We start from the raw sequence: 24,879 nt of genomic DNA, 5'->3' as shown, positions 1-24,879 counted from the left end.
TGTGTGTGTGTGTGTGTGTGTGTGTGTGTGTGTGTGGCCAAGCCACACAGTGAACCTGGATGAGTTGAATTTATTTATTAACCTCCTAGGACCTGCCGTCCACATATGTGGACATCACATCTTGCGTTATTTAGACCAAAATATTCAAATTTGCTCTACACGGGCCTGATATCTACTTGCGAGGACATTATACTGCTACTGTTCTATCAACATTTTAAATGAATATCCTCATTTGTGGCTCTCATTTTTTAAAAAACAAAAACTAAGGTAAAAATCTGGAAATTCTTTGTTTTTACATTCATCGGGCCCCAATATGCACAAATATCCAAGAGAAATTAAAAATGCATGTCGTGGCAGAGTTCGGGTCTTGGGAGGTTAAAGTAAAGAAGAAAAAAAACTGTAAAACAACATTCAGTTATCTGACATATTTCGAAGGAGTACAGGGGATGTAATCTATAGGGTAGTGTTTGGATTTTTAAGAACGACAGGTGTTTATCTGAGATAAACGGAGGCGGAGAAACCTCTCCGACCCACACTCCAGTCCAGAAGGTGGAGATAATGCAACTAAAAGTTGTTTGCAACCGCCATTAAAATGTAGAAGAAGAAGCACAAGAAGAAGAAGAAGAAGAAGAAGAATTTTTTTCGCTGGTTTGCTGAGTAGCACTCGTCAGTACAGCCCTGTTACTAGTACTAGTCTGTTGTAACTACGTTTTCTTGTATATAGATTCCTGGACCCATTTCTGTTTCCTGATCTGTTCTCCTGAGTCTGGCAGTGAGGTGTGGAGCAAAGGAGAGCGTGAGTGGTGAAGAGGATTGTGAAAGTGGAGAGTGAGGAGCGGACGTGTGGTGTGTTTTGGAACCGTTTCCCTTGCATCCCTGGAAATCCCAGCCCTGTGCACTGTATATAGTTTCATCTAGTGTTGTTGTTAATAAACTTGGGACTTTTATTCTGAATTCAGCTGCTCTATGCCTGAGTCCGTTCCTCCCTTATGACAGTTTTCTAAATAATCGAATATTAATACAACGATAAAAAACACTTGAAATTGGAGAAAACTAATGAAAATAAGGTCCTGGCATTTCTGCACATTTCCTAGTAATTAGTGCATCTTTCCCTGGAATTAATTCAAGACAGACTGGTGATCACAGTCTTGAAGGAAATGTTTGATGGACTGAGATGGAATGACCCGGGAGTACATAAGAGTCCCACAGGTCTTAAACTAACAGCTTTACTTTATGTTTTCCACCAAACACCAGTCACAACATCCACACTGAAGAGTGGTCTCCAGGCTGCTGCGCTTCCGGGTAGAGCGGCAAAGAAGAAGCCAATAAAAGGAAAAAGTTGAGATGGTCAAGTCAATTGGCTTTTATTGTCATTTCAACCATGTACAGTGCTACAGTACAGAGTGAAACGAGACAATGTTCCTCCGAGGCTGGTGCTACATATGACATATAACAGACAATCAAGACAGGATTACATAAAGTGCAATATGCAAAAATTGTAAAAAAACAAAAAAAAAAACCCAAGACAAGACAGTGCAACACTAGACAGAACAGGACGATACAGACACAAGACAGTATTTATTATTTTGTTCCACTTCCCCTTTGCCCCATTTATTCAGTATATTTCTGGTTTTCCTTAACAAAAAAATTGCTGTCTATGGTCTCATCATTCACACCATCTGGGCTCCTAAAGAACGTTTCTTCTGCGCGTAAGTCAGTTAAACTCATCCTGCTACGGCCCTAGCAGGGCCTCCTCCTGAAGGTGCCTGTGTGGGCGTGTCCTACAATCTCTTCTGCCTGAGGTGCCACCTTTCTCTTTTACACAGCTAACTCACATCAGTAATTAAAGGTATTTAAGCCCAGGGAAAGGTGAGCTCTGGGCCAGAGTGCCATGTGAATGGTTGCAGCTAGTAAGCTGCTGGTGCTTTTTGTGCCTATTGTGCCTATTGGTGGTTGCAGCTAGTAAGCTGCGTGTGCTCTGCTCCTACTTGGTGGGGAGTAGTGTGTTTGGCAATTTATCCTTCTCTGGCTTACTTCTCAGTTTAATTGACCAACGTTTGAGTTTTGTTTTGTTTCTTTAAATGGTGATAGCGGCTTGTCCGTCTCTTTCAGTTAGTATCGATAGAAACTTTAATAAAACTCTTTAATTTAATCATTTTGCCTCTGTCTCCTTTTTCTGACCCAGACACATTTTGTTACTTCCCCTTCATCGCCTGGACCCTTTTAGGGGAACGTAACACACCCATTGCAATAAATCTAGCCCTTAAATAACTTTGCATTACACTGCTTTTCTGGCTTGCCTTTTAACGGTGAGTGCAACTGTTTCATAAAGGTTTTAGTGCACCATAAACTCCAGCAGATATTTTTGTCACAATGAAAAACATTTTAGGAAAATAACAAGAAGTAAAAGAAGGAAACCCACAGAAGCAGAAAGGATAAGACGTGCACCATATCTGAGACAATAACCAGGGCCAGACCGTTTCTGACACCTCGATCATATTTATTGTGCAACAACACGGCACCAGAGGACATTTTTAATTTGTCTTGGGAATAATTCACAGGACTCAGATCAACACACAGTCTACTCTCCAAAACCAGAACCAGAACAATAGGCTGAGTTCATGGTGGACGATAAATATTCATCACTAGAACGATGAGACACAAACACAGAAGAGCCGTTTGTAACGGCAGGAGATGCAGTGTTGACAGGCGGCAAGAAATGTAAGTACAAGGCTATGTCTGTCTCTATCAATAATTATCCCATATCATACAAAAGATATGACACATATAAACAGAGAATTGTCCAGGTTCATCCTGACCATCAACCTTTCTGACTGAAGATCACTTCTGCCAGCACCACAACACTTACTGCTAAACACATTTAAAGGACCAGTTCTGTGTTTTTACAGTTTTAGCTCACTTCATTTTAATGCTATAAACAAATGCTTCATAAAAACGTGACTGAAGAAATCCTCCAAAGCTCACTGTCATGGTTTCATATCGTTTTCCTACATTCAAGGCAGCCTTTGCTTTACTTCAGTCCAATCTTGTGCAGCTTGGTTTAGCAATCAGTACAAGCCCACAATGACTCCTGGGGTTCATCGGGGATCTGCTTCATATTTCCAGTTTATTTTAATGTAAACAAAAACAAATAGAAATCTAACAGCACACAGATGAAACTCTGTAGAGATTTCGCATGTCTTTCCAACCCACTGCTGTCAGACTCCACAACAAAGACTTTAACTGATCAAACACACACCCACACATGTGCAATAACACTAAGTGCAATACTCCTTTCTGGCATCGTTGTATTTTTACTCAGTTGTGTACAACATTTTATTCTATTTTTATCCTATTGTATATTTTATTCTACTGTATATAGTATTTGATTTTCTTCTATTCTGTACAGTTGTGTACTGTATTTATTCTTATTGTAGTCTAATTATTGCTTCAGAACTTTTGCACTGTCCACTTCCTGCTGTGACAAAACAAATTTCCCACGTGTGGGACTACTAAAGGTCATGTTATCTTATCTTATTTAAACATGGTGAAGGTGTTGATGAACTTACAGTGATTACATGGTTTCACACACAATCACCTGCCAATCAACTTTAAATGACATAAATACAGATGCAATTAAACTGCACATGAATCCCATAAACATGAAGCTCTGACCTCCTACATGACTGAAGGACTTCAGGTTTATCAGTGACTGAATCAGTTGATCCTAACAGCTCCCATCGTGACAGACAGATAAATAAATCTACAACATTAAACACTAGAAATGAAATATATTAGCAAGACCTTCATAAAACCTGCGTTTAAAGTGATTCACATTCATGTGCTCAGACTGTCTCTACTGCCGGCATGACAGGCAGTAAATTGAGGATTTGATCTGTTTAGAAGCTCAGGCCTGCAGTCTGTCACATCAAAGTCAAGCCAATGTACGCTTCATTGTCATCTCCGCTATATACAGTACAGTATCTAGAGATGAGATGATGAGGCTCCAGTTACATTCAGTGCAATCCCCCCCCCCCAAAGAAATAATAATATAAGAAGAGTGAAAAAATAAATATACACTTTAAGACTTGGAGGTAAATGTATTAATAACAATTTACAATTTGAATGATTTAAAGTGACCTTGAAGTGATTTAAAGTGACCAGCGTAGCAGCTTGTAAACATGAGCAGAGTTCTTGAGTGTAAGGATTGTCCATAGAGCAGCATCTGCATTACAAAGGCAGTGGTATGTGGAGTGCAATAGAGTTAGGTAACGGTTTGTGTGGGTGTGGGTGGTGGGGGGGGGAGTGGGAGAGCCGGTAGTGAGTTCAAGAGTCTGATGGCTTGTGGGAAAAAGCTACTTCGCAGCCTGGAGGATTGGGCCCCAATGCTGCGATAGCGTCGGCCAGACGGGAGGAGAGAAAAGAGTGCGTGTGAGGGGTCAAGCATGATCCAGGAGGCCTTGCTGATGCAGAGCTTGGTGAAGATGTCCTGTAGCAGAGAGAGAGAGAGAGAGATGTTCCAGTGATCTTGGCAGCTGCTTTAACAATCCGTTGTAGCTGGATGAGATTGCCGAACCACACGGAGATGCAGCTGGTCAGAACACTCTCTATGGTGCTCCTGTAGAACACGGTGAGGATGGGAAGAGGAAGGCTGGCCCGCTTCAGGCGTCTCAGGAAGTGGAGGCGCTGCTAGGCTATTTTGGTGATGGAGGTGGTGTTGGTGGTCTCGCTGCACCAGAACGCCAGCTGCTCAAACTCATCTCTGTACGCCGACTCGTCGTCGTTGCTGATGAGCGAACCTGATGATGTGGTTGGAGCTGTGTAGAGCAGTGCAGTGTCAGGACAGCGAACAACAGTGGGGTGAGAACACAGCCTCGAGGAGCTCCTGTTCTCAGTCTGATGGTGCTGGAGATGTTGTCGCCGATTCTGAAGAGCTGTCTCGGTTTTACTGACCTGCTGGGAGGCAGATGTTCAATCTTCAATCTTAAGCAGAATATCCAGTGATGAGCAGCTTCTTTGTACTTCCCGTTTCACTGTTGTTTCTTCTCCCAGCAGATGACTTTCTTATTTTGGAATCATATAGTATATGTGAGGAAACCTGCTGTAAACTGCAGTCTGTGCACTTAATACACAATGAAAATATATATTTTATGTTATTAGAATAAGATGTGTAAAAGGACTTTGATGTGTGTGAGTGACTTCTATTGTTATATCATACACTGATTAGTTTTCTCTGAAATCTAAACAGAAGAAACAAAGAGGTATTTACCCTCCGCCTCTTCCTATAACTGTACAAATATTATATTTTATTATAACTGTCTTGTTAAACAGAATTCAGATGGTGGCGACAGTCTCACCCTGGCGGTTCAGCTCCTTTCCCTCGTCCATCAGGTCAGAGGTCATTTCACTGTCTTCCATAAACTGCTGGAAGCCCAGAAGATCAAGGCAGCGGGTCCTTAAACTGAAGAGAACATTGATTACGACACAGAATCACAAACATAATTACATACAGTACTGTGCAAAGCTTTCATCAATCAACAAAATGCAGTGAATGAACAAAAGAGAAATCTAAATCACGTCGCATTTTGAAGGAACTCAGCTGGTCGGTTGTTCCAAAAATCTTGGAGAACTAACCACAGATTTTCTGTGGATACAGGCTTCCTCAACCCCTTCTGTCTCTTCATGTAATCCCAGACACATTCGATGATGTTAAGATCAGAGCTCTGTGGGGGCCGTACCATCACTTCCAGTACTTCTTGTTCTTCTTTACACTGAAGATAGTTCCTAATGACTTTGGCTGTGTGTTTGGGGTCGTTGTCCTGCTGTAGAATACATTTGGGGTTAATAAACAATCATTAATCATTCATGAACTGAATTGAATGGAATGAATTGAACTGGAGATTGCTATACATGCATTTATTTCCTCACGCTTGGACTACTGTAACTCACTGTTGATGTATCTAAGCAAAGGTTCTCTGGATCGTCTGCAGGTTGTGCAAAACGCTGCTGCTAGGGTTTTGACAAAATCTGTATTCACATGTGACACCGTTGCTATCTCAGCTACACTGGCTTCCTGTTGAATTCAGAGGCCATTTTAAGATCCTGGTCTTGACTTTTAGATCAGAGATGTTGGCACCAGCCTACATCTCTGATCTGCTACAGCCCTACGTCCCTAGACTGTGGAACTCTCTCCCCCAAACCTTAAGAATTGTGGATGGAGTAGTTGTTTTAAAAAAAAACTGCTTTTGGTTAATTTTGCCTGTTTTAAATTGTCTGTTTGATATTGTCTGTTTTACCTTTCTATGACTGGTTATCTTATGTGCAGCACTTTATGACTCTGTCTAGAAAGGCGCTATATATATACAGTATATATATAATTTTATTTACTTATTTATTTTTCTGAACGCATTCTATGTTTACAGCGTTGTTGCATACCTGCCTAAACCTTTGGCACACTACTGTATATGTAACCGCTGTGTTCCTGCATTGTGTTCCTGCGATGAAAGGTAAAAAGAATGAAAGACCTCCAAGTAATTAACTTGCCCGCTCCAGTTCCTCTCCTACAGGGAATTGTAGAAAAGGGGAGAGGCCAAAGGGGTACCCCAAATTTAAAGGGTTGCACCAAAAAGGTGTAACAGCAGGTGTGTTACACAGTGTGGGTATTTACAGAGGTGTGAGCAGTCTGCAGCTTGTTGTGGTGGGAGATGGCCGAGTCCATGTGGATCAAACAGGGGAGGAGTGAGACGACAGGACAGCCTGCAGGAGGAAAACACCACAAAGTCACAAAACCTCCATCAAGTTGACTCCTCCATTATCTCCGGGTCAACATCTGGGTCACATGATATGTTATTTAATAACACGTTGACTCACTGCACAACTCTGTAGTTTGTGTGCTTTAAGAAAAATAAGAGGAGACTTTAAGGTCTTTTGAAACAGTACAAATGTTCGCCCTGTATATGAGGAGGAACATTCCCGAAAGAAACACGTGTACTTGTGTCTTCTCTTGGTTTACAGGGATGTGTTTCCTCACGCTTTCAGAACCCTTTCAAGTACCCTCACAGAGTGGAGTGTCTTTTAACATGATGAACTAGAGACTCACACAACCGCAGGTTACATCAAGCACTGCATGGACACTGTCTCCACGGAAAAGCCTGTCCGGCTCTACCCCAAACGTAAAACCTGGATGACGAGTAAGGTTCAGGCATTGTTAAAGGCATGCAACTCAACACACAAATCTGGGGACCAGGACATGTACAGCAGAGCAAGAGCAGACCTTAAATAAGGCATCAGAGCAGCAAAGCTGGACTATTCAAACAATCTATCAGACCACCTCTGTGATAACAACTCCAGAAAGGTATGGGAAGGCCTGAAACTAGTGCAGTCAATAGATTAAAAAAATTTAACTAATTAATCTCACAATTTTCTGTAATTAGTCGCGATTAATTGCAATTACTTGATCAATAGCCTGGTTGCAATTACATTTTTTCAACTTTACATTAAAGCTTGTAACTGACATTTATGCAGTATAATTAAGTAAATGCAGAGTAAACACAAAGAATGTATGCTTAAATTCAAAGAGAATTTGAATATATTTTTAATATTTTATATATATTTTATACTTTTAACTCTCTCGCCTGTATTTCTCTCCTGTGAAATACAATTTTTTTAAAAAAAACCTATATACTAATAGGTAAGTATACACTAATATTTAATATATATTAGTGCTCTCAAACAATTAAAATGTTTAATCTTAATTTTGATTAATCACAATTAAATATCATTCTTTCTTTTCTATATTAATAGCATTTCATTTTGCATGAGCAAACAGACTCGAGAAAAAAGGTAAAATGTACGCACTTAACATGTTTACTGAACATCTTGAACAATCATGTTTACAAAAAAACTCTGTAAACGTTTATTTTTAAGCTGGTATGTGCTTTGGTGAAAACAATATTCCTTCTTGCACAATGTGCATAATATGTCGTAATATTGTATAATATTTGTTTTTTTATGTCGGTCAACTGTTCTGTCTTTTTATTTTTTTTAGTATTCAAATTTCCCATCGAGAGGGCCAATGTGCGTTTATCATCTTCCATATTGATTTGATTGGTTCAGCTGCCCGAAATGCGTTTACAGAAACATTTCAAGGATTTTGAGTCATTCTGCACTCCGGATGCATTAATTGTGTTAAAAAATTTTAATCGCATTGAACGTGATGGTGGATTAATTTGCGTTAATGCATTAATTTTGACAGCACTACCTGAAACACATCACCAATTACAAAGGCAGTGGGACAAATATAGATAATATGGACATCTCATTAGCAGAGGAACATAAGCACTTCTTTGCCCGCTTCGAGAAAACTGCAGTCAACCCCACCATGCACGACGCCCTGCCCACAGCCTCCTCTGAGCACAGTCCCCACACATTTAGCCTCCAAGAACATGAGGTCCGCAATGTGTTCAGAGCAGAATATCAGAGGAAAGCAGCTGGCCCTGACGGAATACCTGGTAGATTGCTCAAAGCCTGCGCCGACCAGCTGGCTCCCATGTTCACCAGACTATTCAATCTCTCCCTGTCACATGTCCCTCACTCTCTGAAATCTGCAACAATAGTCCTCAAGTCCACCACCATCAGTAGCCTCAGCGACTACAGACCCATCGCACTGACTCCAGTGATTGCACAGTGCTTCGAGAAGCTGCTCCTAAGGCACATAAAGGACTGCCTCCCACCCTACAAGGCAAAAAAGTCCACAGAGGATGCAATTTGCACCGCCCTTCACTCTCCTCTGCATCACCTGGAGTATCCTGGGAAATCAGTAAGGATGCTCTTTATTGAATTCAGCTCGGCCTTCAATACCATCATCCCAGACATTCGTATAGACAAGCTTTTAAACCTAGACCCAGACCATTTCATCTCCGCCGAAGTTATCTCGGAGAGAAGTAAAGCAAGTGTGTAAGTTCATCTCTGAATGTTTGTAAAGCGTTCCCATGTTAAGCTTAACAACCGATATATGGAGCGACTGCCTCTCGCTCTCCTGCTGCTACTTCAATCGTGAAACTGCTTAATGATCAGCTGATCGGCTTTTCTGTCACGAGTCCGTCTCTCTTCTTTGTTTTTGGCTCACTTTGCGCCAGAAAGAGTAAAACCAGCAGCTGAACAACAGCAGCACGTTTAACCTTGATAAGCTGTTGTTAGAATATATTTAATATTACTTTCTAGACCAGGATCGTTTTCTACGCAGCTGACGGCTGGTAACTGTGCAGGGGCGGATCTAGCAAAGTTTAGCCAGGGGGGCCGATAGGGCATGAACAGGGAAAAGGGGGGCACAAAGACATACCTTTCTTTCTTATTCTCATTTAAAATGTCTAGCTTTTAATAAATAATTATCTGAATCTTACACCCAAAGTTTTAATCTGATGTAAAATGTGTAGAAGTCCATTACTGTATATAGTAACTGTTAAGTCTAATATACCCTAGTAAGCTATAGTACTTTTTCCTTTGGGAAAGTACCATCTGTGAATCCTGCAATTCTGTAGAAGAAAAATGTTTAATCTATTTAATTATTCTTGAAAAATTATTTGTTTCTGTGCATTTTGTTTTCATCCTGCATCAAATTAAAGTTGATTACATCGATTAAGCATCATGAGGTGGAGGGTGGTTCCCTATTTTTTTTTTTTTTTTGTTGCTGGGAGTTTGCAACCCTATTAGTTAGGTTGCTTAATATTTCTGCTAAGTAGTCTTTAAAATACCAGAATAGGGAGGATGGAGTAGGTTTAAGTTTATTAGATTGATCAGTGTTGCTGAACTATGAAATATTTTGGGTGCAGTGTATTTTTTCCCCACACACAGGTATAATGCAGAATAGCTTTAGTGTTGTTGTTTATTTAAACTTGAGTATGAACTTATACAAAATGCAGCGAGATATTAAAAAACAGTTTTATTGATTAAGAAACACACAATATCGGATTCATATGGGTATCGGCCGATATCCAAATTTATGATATCGGTATCGGACATAAAAAAGTGGTATCGTGCCATCTCTACCCTAAACACCAAGGAAACAAAGGAAGAGGTCAGCGTACCATACGCCATCCCCGTGTGGTACGCTGGTTGCACAACAGCTGGCAAGAAGATTATGTGCAATGTCTTATGTGCAATATCTCACTCTTTCCATGCTCTGTGCAATATTTTTGGCTCATGTGCAATATTTTGGTCTCATTGGAATCACCACCCCCACCCTAAATGACCATGGCCCCTCCACCCTTATTTTATTTATTATATTATATAACTGCCCTTGTATACAACCACACAATGTTTCAATGTTTCCTACGCACACACCATGTATATAGTTCACTCACACATATATGGATACATATATATTGCTTTTTATTTATTTATTTGTTTCCCCCTCATTGTATATTGTTTTCCCTTCTTTACTTTTTCACCTTGTGGTCCAGCTACCCAGTTTCGCTGTGCAAGAAACTACACAATGACAATAAAACTCTAAGTCAATACCAGGTGCAAAGGAAGAAGATTGTGATGAAGCATGCCATCTGGTGGAGAGAGCAAGCATTACGAGGCAGTGAGCTGAACAAGAGGAGCTCAGCGGTCTGAATGAAGTGAGATCGTGTTTCAACAACGAAGCACTGAAACAAACGTCACATGTCACGTTTCCTTCATTGTAACACAACAAAGACTCAGCTGTGCAGCACTCCATCACACAGCAGCTTTAAACACTTTTAGAGGCTGTATAGAAATATGAAGCTCTGTGTCTGACGGTTTGTGTGTAAACTAGCGTCTGCCCTCTCAGGCTCACCTCGATGTACTGGTAGTTGTAGCCTCTCAGCCAACCGGATGACAATCAGCGAGAGGACGGGCCACGTGCTGAAGAAGGTGAAGAAGGTGCACTTGGACCAAACCACAGCCACGCTGAACAGAGTGAGGACGACGGAGAGGAGGCAGTAAAACCAGAGGTTCAGGAGGCACTCCTAGTACTACTCTGTGACACACACACAACCACCTACAGTCGGGATGTAGATGTATCTGCTGAGCCAGCCGGCTGGCTCTGACAACGGGAAGCTGTGGACGAATTGGTGGGTGGAGTCGTTCTCCTTCTTGGCCACATCATCCAGGTGGATGGCGTGCTGCAAGAGGATCTACCACTGCACATCAGTACTGTTGTGTCTCAGCACGGTGTAGATCACCTGCACATGATGGGTTCAGACATGAGAGCATGAAAAACACAAAGTTACTGCTAACATTAACCAATCCATGAGAGCGTGACAGCAGGTGACTTATTACCTTAAAACCCCTGAGGAGAAAACCAGTACTTTAAGAGTGCACAGGAAACAGAAGATTTCAGCTGTGTGCAGCCTGAGGAGGAAACTACGAGCACAGAGAGAAACCTCATCATCACCTCGTCATTATCTTCCTCTTCTTTTTTTGCTCTGTGGTGGAACGAGGACTATCTTTTCTCCTCTTCTTCTGCTGTTTACCTGAACCACCATCAAACAAAGCTCAGCTGACAGCAGTGATTACAAAGCTATTGAGTCATGTCTTTATCGCCTTTTGCATCGTGTGCCTTAGTTTGGTTGAAGTCTATGGTACCGTCACACTGGTGCTCTTTCAATGAACCATCACAATGAATAACACGTGTGACAAGCCAGCACAGCTGCTAGGAAACTAATACTCTCCCCACGTTTTACATACAGATCTTTCTCCTGTGTGATTTCACTGTTGCTTCTTGAGATTAAAAATATAAATAAAAAGCTTTTCTTTGCCACTTTGTGTCAGGTTTATATTATTGGATTGTCATTTATGCTTAGAAATATTTACTCATATATGCTTAGAGTTTTATAATCAATTGCATGTTGATAGAGGTTTGATCCTTAGCAGTCTGTAAAGACTCTGTGTGCCTTCCAGAGTGTTCTGGCATACACACTCACATCCTGCGGTCACGAGAAGAGGTTGTACCTTCTTTTATTGTTTTATGGTATAGCAAACAAGTATAAGTGTACTGTAAAATCTAATTGGTTCCCAGAACTAAAAAAAAAAAAGTTGAGTAAAGCTTAGCTAAAAATGACTAAATTTGGACAACTTATTTATTTTGAGTACTCTGTACAGGCTCATTTGTTCCCTGAACTCTGTTTAACAGGTACCGCATCCGTATCTGCCAACGGAATGAGTCACCACCAAAAAACCCCCCACAAAATTACTCTGGCAAAGAAAAAAAAATACACATCTCTCCATAACAAAATGGAGCCCGAAAGAAAAACGTTTCTGCTGTGTGGGATCATTTTGATCTTTTAACTGCAAATAAGGTAACTGTTTGTTTCAGTGTAATCTATCAGAATAGGAAAAACAGCAATTTGACTTGAAGTGTAAATTATTTATTTCATTTTATGCAGGATAAATGTTGCATCTGTTCTGCAGAGCTTTCTTACAAACAAAAGCAAATCCTCAGTGTTACAGAGGCATTACAGAGCCAAACATGAAAATGAGGAGACAAACACACTGAGAATGAACACAGGTCGGCCTATACTGACACTGAACAGCTTTATCATCATTTTTTTTTTATTAGTATGCGTTTTATTTTTCAAATCAAGCATCTAGGAAGACTGTTCTGGACCAAGCAGTCCTGAATTTTATTATAAAGGACTGCCAACCCCTTAGTATTGTGGAGAGTGTCAGAGAGAAAAATTCCAAGATCAGAGGATCCTTTAACGTACTGGGGGAATAGGAAGACATCTTATCAGAACCTTTTCCACCTGACTTTACAGCTTTTGTGTACCCCAGCTTCATCTGTGCCTGTGAGTTTTCCAAAGCTGGGGAAAAGGTGTAAAAAACAAACAAACAAACAAACAAACAAACAAACAAACAAACAAAAAAAACACAATAGACTAAATGCAAAAAGATTGGATAAACTTATATTTCTGAATAGAAATTTATAATAAACTGAGTCGAATGGGTAATATTACATTCACAATACTTTCATCTTAATTTTCATTTAATGTGATTCACAATATATTTTAAAGATGTAAATGGCCTGTATTTGTATAGCACTTTACTAGTCCCTAAGGACCCCAAAGCGCTTTACACATCCAGTCATCCACCCATTCACACACTGGTGATGTCTACAATATTTGCAACATAAAAGATATAAAATGATTCCATAGAAAGTACAATACCTTACAGTGTATAAGTATGACTAGGTCATTGAATTGTTGTGAATTGTTGTGAGTCTCAAGTAAGTTGCCTGCAATGATATTTAAGGTCCAGCAGGTGTCAGTATGGAGCAAAACAGCAAAACTGTGTCCACACAGTTTGGGGAATGTGCTGAAACGCTTCACGAGGCCTCATCTACCCATCACTACCAATTAGTATGCCAAATAACAACTTGGCCTATGGCATCAATTAGTGCACAACTATACAAAAAACATCAAGTTACAGTCAAAATCTATCAAAGTCATTCAAGCTGCGCTCAAGCTGCGATCAACAGAAAGTTTTGCCTCATGCTCACCCTACCTTTCTGCTCACCAACATCAGGTGCAGTGAACAGGTGAGTGCAACCACATTTATCATCTACCACACCCATGAGGCACGCCCCACACCCGTGCACCAATACAGTGAGTCCATTTAAACCAACCCACTTAGTCAAAAAAGAGCAACTCATATGGCTCCTACATTACTTATATAATCAAGATAAAATATATTTATTGTTCTGTCACAAGTGCAGTCTCTAATTTAAACAACACATTTGTTTTTCATTCCAACACAGGAGCTGGAATGTTGTAATATTTTAAAGATGACTTGTTTCCAGTCCAGGCATTACTGCCTGAATGACTGTCATGGATCGAGGTGATCCAAATGTAGGTGCAGAAGAAAGTCTTTAATAGGGCTGGGCCATATTATACCGTTCACGGTAATACCGGTACAATGTTAGGCAACGATAAGAAAATGAAATATAGCGATAGAATATGGGTAAAACGCGCATGCGCAGTGCCTTTGTTTTCATACGCACATGGCTGATTGTTGAGTGAAACGGATGAACCAGAATCGGTTTGTAAAAATGGTGCAACTTCAGTGATGTGGAACTGGTTTGGTGTTTGTCCGTCAGATACACAGCAAAGCACATTTTTTTGTAGAACATGCAAGCGGGCCGTCATTATTGCCATATTTGTCGGACTAAGGTGCTTGTAAATCTGGGAGTCATCTGGGTCCTAAACTCTGTCGCTTCAGGTCCCAAAGTCAACCGAACACACAGCATCACTGAGAGTTAAAAACTGTCTAAATTCTTTCATCTTTAATAAAACGATCAGCATTGCTGCTTTACCAGGTGTTTAACATCCAGGCATCCATGAAAACAGAATTTATTACATTTAAGCGGAAGTTAGCTCGCTAGTTACCTAAGCATGGTATAGCATGTTCTGACTGAGAGATTTCTGAAAAAATTCAAACGTATAGCTCTGCTATCACTTCCAACATTAATGAAGACAGAAAATTAAACAGCAGTGACGTTTGTAGGGTTACTGAAGTTGGGCTAGGTGGTATATAATGATGTGCTACGTGATCGCTAGCGACACAGCTATGTTAGCATAACATAAACAGTGAAGCTGGAGGATGAACGCTAACACTTTTCCACTCGATAAAGGTTAACGTGAGGGTTCGTGGTGGTTAGGGACAAATGCAATCACATGGCAAGATGCTGTAAACGGACCAAACTTCAGTCAGGAGAACAACTGAGATAATCCATCCACAATACGAGGTTATCATTAATATACAGCAACAACATGGGAATAGAGCAGCTGTGATAGAATACAGCATTAATGAATCAATGGTACAGAAGTGGAGGAAGCAAGAAGAATGAGTAGAATAAAGTTTGATTTATCTGACTGCTTTGTTTCGCTTAATGTGCCTTATAATCCCGTGCACCTTATGGTCCGAAAAATACATATTTGGCTTTTTTATTTGGCACACTGCAGTTTAATAAGGAGCTTGGAAAGAAAAGCGTCTGGACTTCTTGAGTTGCTTGAAGACGTTTCACCTCTCATCCGAGAAGCTTCTTCAGTTCAGTTCTTCTTCAGTTCCCCTTAGAACTGAAGAAGCTTCTCGGATGAGAGGTGAAACGTCTTCAAGCAACTCAAGAAGTCCAGACGCTTTTCTTTCCAAGCTCCTTAGTCTACGATGACCTGGATGACTGAGAACCTTCACAGACACACTGCAGTTTAATGTTGCAAAGCACCTCTTTTTAACTTCAGTGGATATTATAAATGGTTATGCTCAGGATATGTCAGCCCATTTCTACTGGAAATGCATTTGGGTTAAACTTTCAGCAAGGAATTTGCATTTGCACTGTTAAATTTTGATATAGCTTTAATGCATAAAAGTATGAAAGCATGTTTAAAGTATGAGAAACCTGTAATGAGGTTTTGAGCTGAATCTTTGCGTTGTGGGGCAGATTTTTGCAGTTTTTGCTGGTTTTTTGAACATGTTGTTTGAGGAATTGGTTGACTTTAATTTCTGTATAGAGTGCAGCAGAGATGAAATGTTTTGTTCAGAAAATATTGTTCTCAAATTAACAACTTTTTGTTTTGTTCTCTTACACATTTTCACTAAAGGTAGTGCTAACATTTATGCTATAAAAGAACTACACCAGAGTAATAAGACTTGAACTTCACTGTAAGAGCCAAAGGGAATGTTTAGGTTTTCTTTATTTGTTATGGTGGCACTTTAGATTTTCCCCGCACCTCAGATGATTGCATGGCTGGGTCGCACGTTATTGTCACGGTTCTGGGTCCGTTGGACCCAGTATTTTGAGTTTATTATGTTTTGGTTTATTTTTGAGTAATGGATTGTTTTCTTATCTTGTTGTGCTGATTATTGTGGTGGTGGTGATGATTACTAGCGTCATGTGTCTGTTTATTGGTGATTAGGATTTGTGTTCTCATGTGTGGGTTTAGGTGTCATTTTCTGTCTGTCTCTCAGTGTCGAGTCTGCGTCTTTGTGTAGTGTTCTTGTTTCCTGTTTTATTGTGAAGGTCTGCGTCTCATGTGAGTGTGTTCAGTTTTACCTCTGTCTCGTCTTGTTAATGACTCCCAGCTGTGTCCACCACCTGTGTGTAATCTCCTTGTGTTTCTCTGTGTGTATTTAAGTCACGTCTTTAGTCATTGTTGTTGCTGGTCCGTCTGTGTATCCTCCATGTCCTATTCGTGTGTTCTCCCTGCTGCCACCATCTTGTACCGTCGTCCACCTTGCTTTATGTTCAGGTTCGTGTTCTTGTTCATGCTCTGTGGTTTAGTTGTCCCAGTATAGTTTAGTTCTCCGTTTTGTCGTTTGCCTCTCTATATTTTTGTATCAATAAATCACCTTCACACCTTCACGACTGCCTGCGCTTGGATCCTCTTTTTCCTTTTTTCACACGGCTCTTCCCACTTGCCGTGACAGTTATTTACCTGACGTTCTCAACACGGAGGTTGGGGGAGTGGTTTGGTTGCAAACTTTTCTGCTGACCGTCATTTTAGCACGTCAGTTAATACATTTGTACATTTGTTTGGAATCAAAGCGCAAAGTTTGTTGTCTTGTTTTAAAATAAATACGCAAACACAAATGGGACTAAGTGGCTCATTGGAGACACGTCACACATCCACATTTGCGGATGGAAGTCCCAACATTCAAATGTGTTTTATCGCATGACATCGCATCGCATCATTTAAGGGCTAGATTTATTGCAATGGGTGTGTTACGTTCCCCTAAAAGGGTCCAGGCGATGAAGGGGAAGTAACAAAATGTGTCTGGGTCAGAAAATGGAGACAGAGGCAAAATGGTTAAATTAAAGAGTTTTATTAAAGTTTCTATTGATACTAACTGAAACTAACTAACTGTGCTACATATGACTTATATGTCATATAGCACCAGCCTCGGAGGAACGTTGTCCTGTTTCACTCTGTACTGTACCACTGTACATGGTTGAAATGACAATAAAAGTAATAATTTGACCATCTCAACTTTTTCCTTTTATTGGCTTCTTCTTTGCCGCTCTGCCAGAAGGCGCAGCAGCCTGGAGACCACTCTTCAGTGTGGAGGCTGTGACTGGTTTTTGACTCGTGGGTCATTCCATCTCAGTCCATCAAACATTTCCATCAAGACTGTGATCATCAGTCTTTCTTGAATTAATTCCAAGGAAAGATGATCTAATTTCACACACACACACACAAACAGCCACAGCATGAAATTATATGGAAACGGTGTCTATAGGACCTTTACTTCATCCTAAGTCATCCTAAGATAAATTCGTTATAGCAGGCTGATGTTCATGTGATGTTCTGGCCAGTCTGAAATAATTTACTTAGCAGTAAATGAGACAGTGGCCAAAATGTAAAACTGTTCATTTAAATAAATAAACAAAGCAGTAGGAGATTTTTTAATTTTTATTTTCTTTATTTTCATTTGTTTTTAACTACATTTTCTCTTTTTCCATAGTTTTTTTTAGTGCTCCCCATCAAGTGAACCCCTCACCTGAAGTTTTTTCACTTCAAGCCAATTAATTTCAATCCAATTGGATTGAAATTATCAACCCCAACAATCAAATGATCCCCTATGAGCAAGCACTAGGCAACTGTGGAAAGGAAAAACTCCCTTTTAACAGGAAGAAACCTATGACAGAACCAGGCTCAGGGAGGGGCAGCCATCTGCCATGACTGGTTGGGAGATGAGGGGCCAAATAAAACATAAAAGAGAGCACAGTATAGTTACCACAGGTTGGTATGGTCAGTAGAACGTGGTTGGAAAACATCATTACTGTTCTTTAAAATGTAACTGGTGCACATCGACAATTGCAGTAGGGCTCGAGTAGATAATAAGCACAATTCCACAAATAGCAGCTGGGACATTCACTTCAGTTGAACATCTTTGAGTAGGCCCAGCAAGCAACAAGGCCCGCTGTGGCAAGACCTAAACCTACTTTAAGTAGTCGTTTGGCACCACAACACCACGAATCACTAGTCTGAACCTCGTCGGGAGGATTCTCCAGCTGCAGAAGTTCACCAGCAATCTGACATTCCTCTTGCACATTGTTCACATCACCCGATACATTTTGTTTTTGCACCATACTGAGCACATCCTTAAGATCTTGGGCCGTCTGTAGCCTTGTTTCTAAAACTTTATAAAGGTCATCTATCAGTTGCCACTTGTACACAATTTCCCTGTACTGTCTTTCTATTATGTCATTATTTTGAATTATTAGACGATGAGCTTCTCCCGCTTGCCGCTCAAGTGTGTGTAAAGCAGCAATGCTCCTTCTCCGCTTAAAGAGAAACGCTTGCTTTTTTTGAATCTCATGCAGATGCATCTGAATGGTTTTAATCTCTGCCCTGTTCTGTTTTGTTATTATTTCATTGTTTTTAATTATTAAATCCTGTGCTTCTGCCACTTTGCACTCAAGATTTTCCAAAGCTTTCCTGAGATTTGTGTTATCTATCTTTTCTCCATCTCTCTCACTTTCAACATTGGAAAGCTCAGCAGTAATGCTGCTGTTCTGCTCAAGGAGAAATTCTTCCTTTTCCTGAAGCTCATGGAGCATCAGATTAATGTTTTCAATCTCTGCTGTGTTCTGTCTTTCTATTATTACATTATTTTTAATTATGAAAAACTGAGCTTCTCCCACTTGGCGTTCAAGACTTTCTAAGCCAGCAATGCTCATTTCCTGCTTAAGGAGAAACTCTTGTCTTTTCTGAATCTCATGCAGATGCATCTTAATTGTTTTAATCTTTGCCTGCATTCTTGTCTTATGAGATACCTGTGCCTCTGTATGTCTTTGTGATTCCTCTCGATTCTCTTTGTCAGAAGGTGAATAATTGAATTTTTCCTGTGACATTTCTTTAAGAGCTTAACGCATAAATCACTAAATCCTTCTCTTTCTCAAAATTTCCTGGTTTGCAAAAACAACTCGCTGTTTCTGAAAATGCTCCAAGTGAAACTGTGTTTAGGAAGGTGAAAGTGGGGTATTTAAGCATTTCTGTGGCGGCGACAGTGACGTCAGCGCTTTGATCTACTTTGATCTTCTCATTTCAAAGCGCTGACGTCACTGTCGCTGGAACCCATAAAGTGGAGCGTTTGCATTCCGCGCATGCTCAGATCATGCGTATTGAAATGAACGGGAGTGTGTTTGGGTTTAGGTCTGAGCTTTAATTATGTTTACATTTTGATTTCTAAAAGACAATATACTAGTTACATAAGAAAAAAAAGTGCTCAGTTTGATGAAAATAAGTTGTATTCCAAAACTGACGGATCATTTAAAGTATGAGAAACCTGTAATGAGGTTTTGAGCTGAATCTTTGCGTTGTGGGGCAGATTTTTTGCAGTTTTTGCTGCGGTTTGCAAGCGCAACCCTTGCAGTTTTTTAGCTTTTGTTGTTTGAGGAATTGGTTGACTTTAATTTCTGTATAGAGTGCAGCAGAGATGAAATGTTTTGTTCAGAAAATATTGTACTAGTCCTGATGATCCTGTACATGAAAAGCAACATGTGCATATCTTTAAGGAGCATAATGTTGCAGATTGACACGCTCTTAACTGGAGGCAAAGTTCCAAATTAACCACAGACTTTTTCTGAAGATCCCTTGACATAGCAGTCAAACATTAGAAATTCACATGAAAATAAAAGTGTGTGTGTGGTAAGACTTGACTAGATGTTTGCCTATTGCAGACTACATATGAAATATGGTTAAATCAAAACAAGAATGTTAACTAAGAATATGGACAAGTGGTGTTCTTACCCACTTTGTCACAATGTTCTCAAGTTTCTAGTCATGAAGAAGAATGTTACATCTTATCTGTCACAAGTAAGCAAAATGAACCCACTGCTTGATTAATCCAACAGCATGATTTTTCTTCATTACCTAAAAAGGAGAGCCCAGTTTTTGATGGTGATCTACTTCAGTACCTGTCATGGTCTGGGTGTGTTTGTGTGCCAGTGTTTTTTTTTTTCTTTTTTTCTTTCATTGAGCCGGCAGTTTCCCTCTGGGAGGATCCACAGTGTCCCTGCTAATTGCTCTCACCTGTGGGTAATAAAGCTGTCGAATTATAAGGCCAGCGCTCTCAACTTCGCTTTGCCAGATTCGCAGCTAACCACAGTTAATGCAGGCCACTGTTGTGTTTTGTAAACGTCATAGTAAATTACCTTGCCCTTGTACCTGCATGCCTCAACATCAGGAGTTTTGGATTTCTTACCACTCATCCGGATCACTCTCCCCTCCACGCTGCTGATCCACCTGCGACAAGGAAGCAGTTTACAGGAACTTTCAGAGCCAATATCTGCCAGCATTCTTCTGGAACCATACCTGAACTTGGTTACTCTTGTTTCAGTGACTCTGACCCTTGCCCAGGACCCTCCATCCAGTCTGACTCTCCCTTTGGCCCCCAAATCGCAGAACTGCAGTTTCATTAATTGAAATCTCACTTATTGTTTGCTTAGCTCAGATTGATTGCATAAGTGCTCCATAGTTTCGGCTTTGTTCACGGCACAAGTGTAAACTCGCTGCTTAGTTCACAGTTGAATAGCCTTGTTGCATTCACTTGTTTTCTAAATAAACTTTGTCACTTAAACGTTCCCTGTGCTCCATCTGCATCCTGCATTGGAGTCCTTTTCTCTCGGGTCGGCTACGACTGTGACGCAGACTTTTATTAAATGATTTGAACACAACATTGAAAGCAGAAATAAAACCCTAGAGGTTGTCTTTATTATTTGGAACAATACACAAAAGGACAACCAAGAGAACCTGTGAGGAGTTGCCTACACATGACTTCAGAAGCAGGATTCAGAAAGTCTTTGTTACAGCAGCATTTTGGCAACATCATTGGCTGTTTCTCGTATACGAGGAAGACCAACTGGTCAAAAGTTACCAGTACTTTTTATGCAAAAATGCTGATAAACTCAATTTATTTGAGTTGTCTTAATTTAGAAAACACTAAGTAAGCCGGAAGTTTTGCTTCTCACTGCGGAAGGATGAAAGATGTGTTTTGAAAATGCCAGGTCACTACCGTCCTTCTCCCTCGCGGATCAGTCCGCATGTTCATAGTGCCAGCATTTGTTATGGAATATGTTGATCAAACCTGGAGAAGCGTCAGCTCAAGATGTTATTGTTGTCATTGCTGTGGATCTTTACCTGATACACTGACTTGGTGAGTAAATGTTTACTCTTATTCATTCTGATTTTGTGGCTTCTCTTAGTTTAGCACCAGGTTTATAATCTTGCTAGCTAGTTAGTGTTAGCCTAGCGTTGCTGCTGCCGCTGTGCTCATGTTTCTTAAAAATTAACACCACAGCCTTAAAGACCTTTTATAAAACTATTTCTGTGAAATTTTCTGTTGATTGTTTGAAATAAAAAAGTGAGATAAGAGCCCAGACCAAATTCTTCGGGAGGTGCAGCCCTTAGGGGTGGGGTGGTGTGGGGTGTATTTTCAATCCATAACTAACTAACTAACTAACTATATATATCATGTTTATGTAAAGACTGCAGGGGGGGGTTGAAAACAATATACCAGGAGTTAGCTGTGCTCGCGGACTCAAGCCTTGACCTCCCGGTCAGCTATCGCGCTGGTGGATAGCAGAGCTCTCTGAAAACGTGGAAGCACTTTTGCAAATATGTGATATTTTGATAAATTAAGTAGATATTTGAGCATTACACAGCTACATTCTCGCCTGAAAATATCTTAAAAGGTTATTTTGTGACCCAGAAAGGGTAGTCTGGGGGGAAAGGAGGATCGCATTTGTCTGCCGCGGTTGTCGGAGCCTGTGCGTACTTGTAAGCGCGGCAATGGCGGAGGAGCGCGGCTAAAACTTAATTATCATCTCGACCTCCTCTGATGACCTGTTTGCTGTTGCATGCTGCTGAAAGGCAGTGGGGAGAGGGGACACTTGGGCAGTGCATTTATTGCAGCATATAATGTGTTTTCTGGATACACTGTGCTTTTTCAACATTCAAAGATTGATGGCACCGTGTCAGAGCACTGGCTATGAATTTCAGACGGATCAGGCCTTAACTTAACAAAAAAGTTGTCACTAGTTCTTTTTCTTTTCTTATTACCCACAGCTACATCCACTTCTGTCGGGCCTAGGCTGCTCACTAGGGCTGGGTATCATCACTGATTTCCATAATCCATTTGATTCCAGTTCTCAAAGTCCCGATGCGATTCAATTTAGCCTCAGACAATTAGAAATATTAAGTTAGAGTTAGAAATAAGTCTGTTCATTTATCAGTACTGATACATGTGAGACTTCATCAGAATTGTGAACGTCACAGCAGATGCCTTTGTGTGAAAATAACTGAGAATAAAACACAGAAAAACATGAAGGAGATTTTTCTGGCCTGGCTTTTTATAGCAGATAACCTTAAAAATATTCTGCAATATTCTGTAATTTTGCACAATTTTAAAAAGTTTACATTTCTTCAATATTGAACAGCAGAAAATAGGCTTTCTTGTCCGAGGTCATTTAAGTGAAAAAAAGAAAAAGAAAAGAAAAAGACAGCGGCCGACTGGTGGGTAATAAGCGAATGGATAATGCAGAAAACAGAGATTTGAGACGGGAAATTGTTCTTGAAGTACAGAGAGAGAGAGAGCTGTGCATGAAGTGTGATTTTTATCGTGATGGAAGCAAAACAGCAAAACTTAGAGGGAATTCATGACGATGTTTATCAAATGTGAAGCGTAGTTTGCTGCTTCTTTTGCTGCTGGCTCGGTGAATTTTGGTTGGAGAGAGACAAAACCTGCAGCTCAGAATCAGCGCAAAAAGACGTAAACACAGCGCGGACCCGACGCATCAGAATCGGTGAGCTCCGACAGCGTGTCCGTCTACGTCCCGTCGGGTGAGAAAGCCGAGAAAGACAAAGCTGATTCTGATGCGTCGGTCCGCTCTGTGTTACGTCTTTGTGTGGAATCCGTGTGCCTGCTCTCATTTGCTGTTTGGTGGTTGTTGAAATAGTTTTGTGAGCTTTAATCTGAGAAACTGGCGTTTCTGGCAAAACACGATTATATTTAAAAGTCAATTCAGGATTTAATGAATCGATATGGCTTTATTCAAGCTACTCACCTCTCTCTATCCACCTGCACTTTCAACTGGACCACGGCCAATCAAAGAGGCCCCCCCCCCTGACTATCTCTGATTGGTTTAGTCCACGATAGGGACATAATGTGTGTCTGTTGTTGACCACAGGGAGAGTTGCAGCAATGTTTTTTTTGTTTTGTTTTCTTTTGTTACCCGAACAGTTGGTCGCACCAGTGTGACCAAATTTTTTTTTTTTAGTCGCACCATTGAAAAATTTGGTCACATTTGCGACCAAATTGGTCGCACTCTAGAGCCCTGCTTATTACTTTTTCTGGGTCACAAAATAAACTTTTAAGATATTTTCAGGCGAGAATGGGGCTGTGTAAAGTTCAAATATCTGCTCGATTTATCAAGACATCACATATTTGCACAAATGCTCCGACGTTTTCGGAGACGTCTATTTTTTTATTTTTTTCATGCTTTGTGGCAGCTTTTGAACATCTGTGGCATCTATTAATGTCAAATCTAGCCTTTATTTAACAACATAAGCAAACTCTATGTTACAATGATAATAATTATAATGCATTGGATCTATATAGCGCTTTTCAAGGCACCGAAAGCGCAGCGGCCCCTCTGGCCAACACCAGTAGGCGGTAGGGTAAAGTGTCTTGCCCAAGGACACAACGACCAGGACAGAGAGGCCGGGGATCTAACCGGCGACCTTCCGGTTACAGGTGCCCTTCCCAACCCCCTGAGCCACGGTCGCCCGTGATTGCACAGCCATTAAGGATGAAATCAGTTTCTGAAAAATGTTCTGTTTTTTTCTCCCTCTGCTTGCTTCTTACTGTCTTTGAGGCTCGGGACCAGCACTCCTGTTGTTGGACAAAAAGAAATCAACTCAGTGTTTTGGTTTTCCAATATATTAGCAACTGTCAGTGAGATTTGTATTAATCAGGCTGAACTTTAATCATACTTTAGATCAGCCTGTTTTACTTATTGTTTTATTTGTGCTTTGGTTTGGGGAAGTTGTTTCTTTACTGATCTTTTCCTGTCTTCTGTTATTAGACTTGAGATATGACTGCACTATGCTGTTGCTGTGACTCCAGTTAATTCTACAAGACATGCTGTGTAAGTACACAAACAACAACAGTTTGGTCTGCATTTCTTGAAAGATCATGGCATAGCCCTTTTTAAAATGATGCTTTCATGACATTATTGTGTGTTGAGAAAAAATATTTTACTGTTATTTTATCATTGCATCAGAATCATATAATAAGCATTACATTAAAGCATTTATTGAAGCTATTGACATTACATTAAAGTTTGGATGACAGTGATTGTTATAACCTCATGTTAATCTTCTATTTACAGGTGTTAGTATAATCATATAATCTTTCATTGCAGGTGTAACCATGATCATCTTTATACATATTGCCGCCTGGTGCTTATTATGGAGTTGTGCTCAAGTCAGTAAGGGTTAAAAGTGTCAGGATGAGGGAAATATTTTGCTGCTACTATTCATAACCATCATCATTATCATTGCATTAATCATCATTTCATCAAAGCATTTGTTGAAGCTGTTGGCATTGCATTGAAACTTGTGTTACAGGTGTTGTCATGATCATATGTTGACATTTGTATTACAGGAACAGCCATAATCATTGTATACACATATAACATTAAGGTTAAAACTTCATATAGGTTTATAAAACACATATAGTACAGATAATTTAGAAACAGGCTGGAGTGAAGGCCTGAATGTAATCAGCTTCTGGTGTAATTTGCTTTACTAAAGTCTGCTTAACAACAGATGATAGGTGATGGGTCAACAGGAGGAC

The 24,879-nt window shown here is 40.3% G+C and overlaps 1 protein-coding gene across 1 annotated transcript; it reads right to left on the bottom strand.

Annotated features, from left to right (window-relative positions):
- Nucleotides 1-4,305: 4,305 nt before the first annotated feature.
- Nucleotides 4,306-20,440, bottom strand: LOC134631716 (G-protein coupled receptor-associated protein LMBRD2B-like). Its single transcript, XM_063480273.1, has 8 exons — nt 20,337-20,440; nt 20,177-20,267; nt 11,028-11,147; nt 10,820-10,910; nt 6,668-6,756; nt 5,635-5,822; nt 5,358-5,461; nt 4,306-5,063 (listed from the first exon to the last, which is right to left on the bottom strand). The coding sequence occupies exons 1-8, from the start codon at nt 20,438-20,440 to the stop codon at nt 4,972-4,974; spliced, it is 879 nt and encodes a 292-aa protein (XP_063336343.1). The 3' UTR covers nt 4,306-4,971.
- Between the last annotated feature and the right edge of the window lie 4,439 nt (nt 20,441-24,879).

This window comes from Pelmatolapia mariae, linkage group LG7 (genome assembly GCF_036321145.2).
Source record: "Pelmatolapia mariae isolate MD_Pm_ZW linkage group LG7, Pm_UMD_F_2, whole genome shotgun sequence".
Taxonomy (NCBI): domain Eukaryota; kingdom Metazoa; phylum Chordata; class Actinopteri; order Cichliformes; family Cichlidae; genus Pelmatolapia; species Pelmatolapia mariae.
Note: the sequence above shows the minus strand (reverse complement) of the source record. Positions and strands in the feature narration are given on the sequence as shown.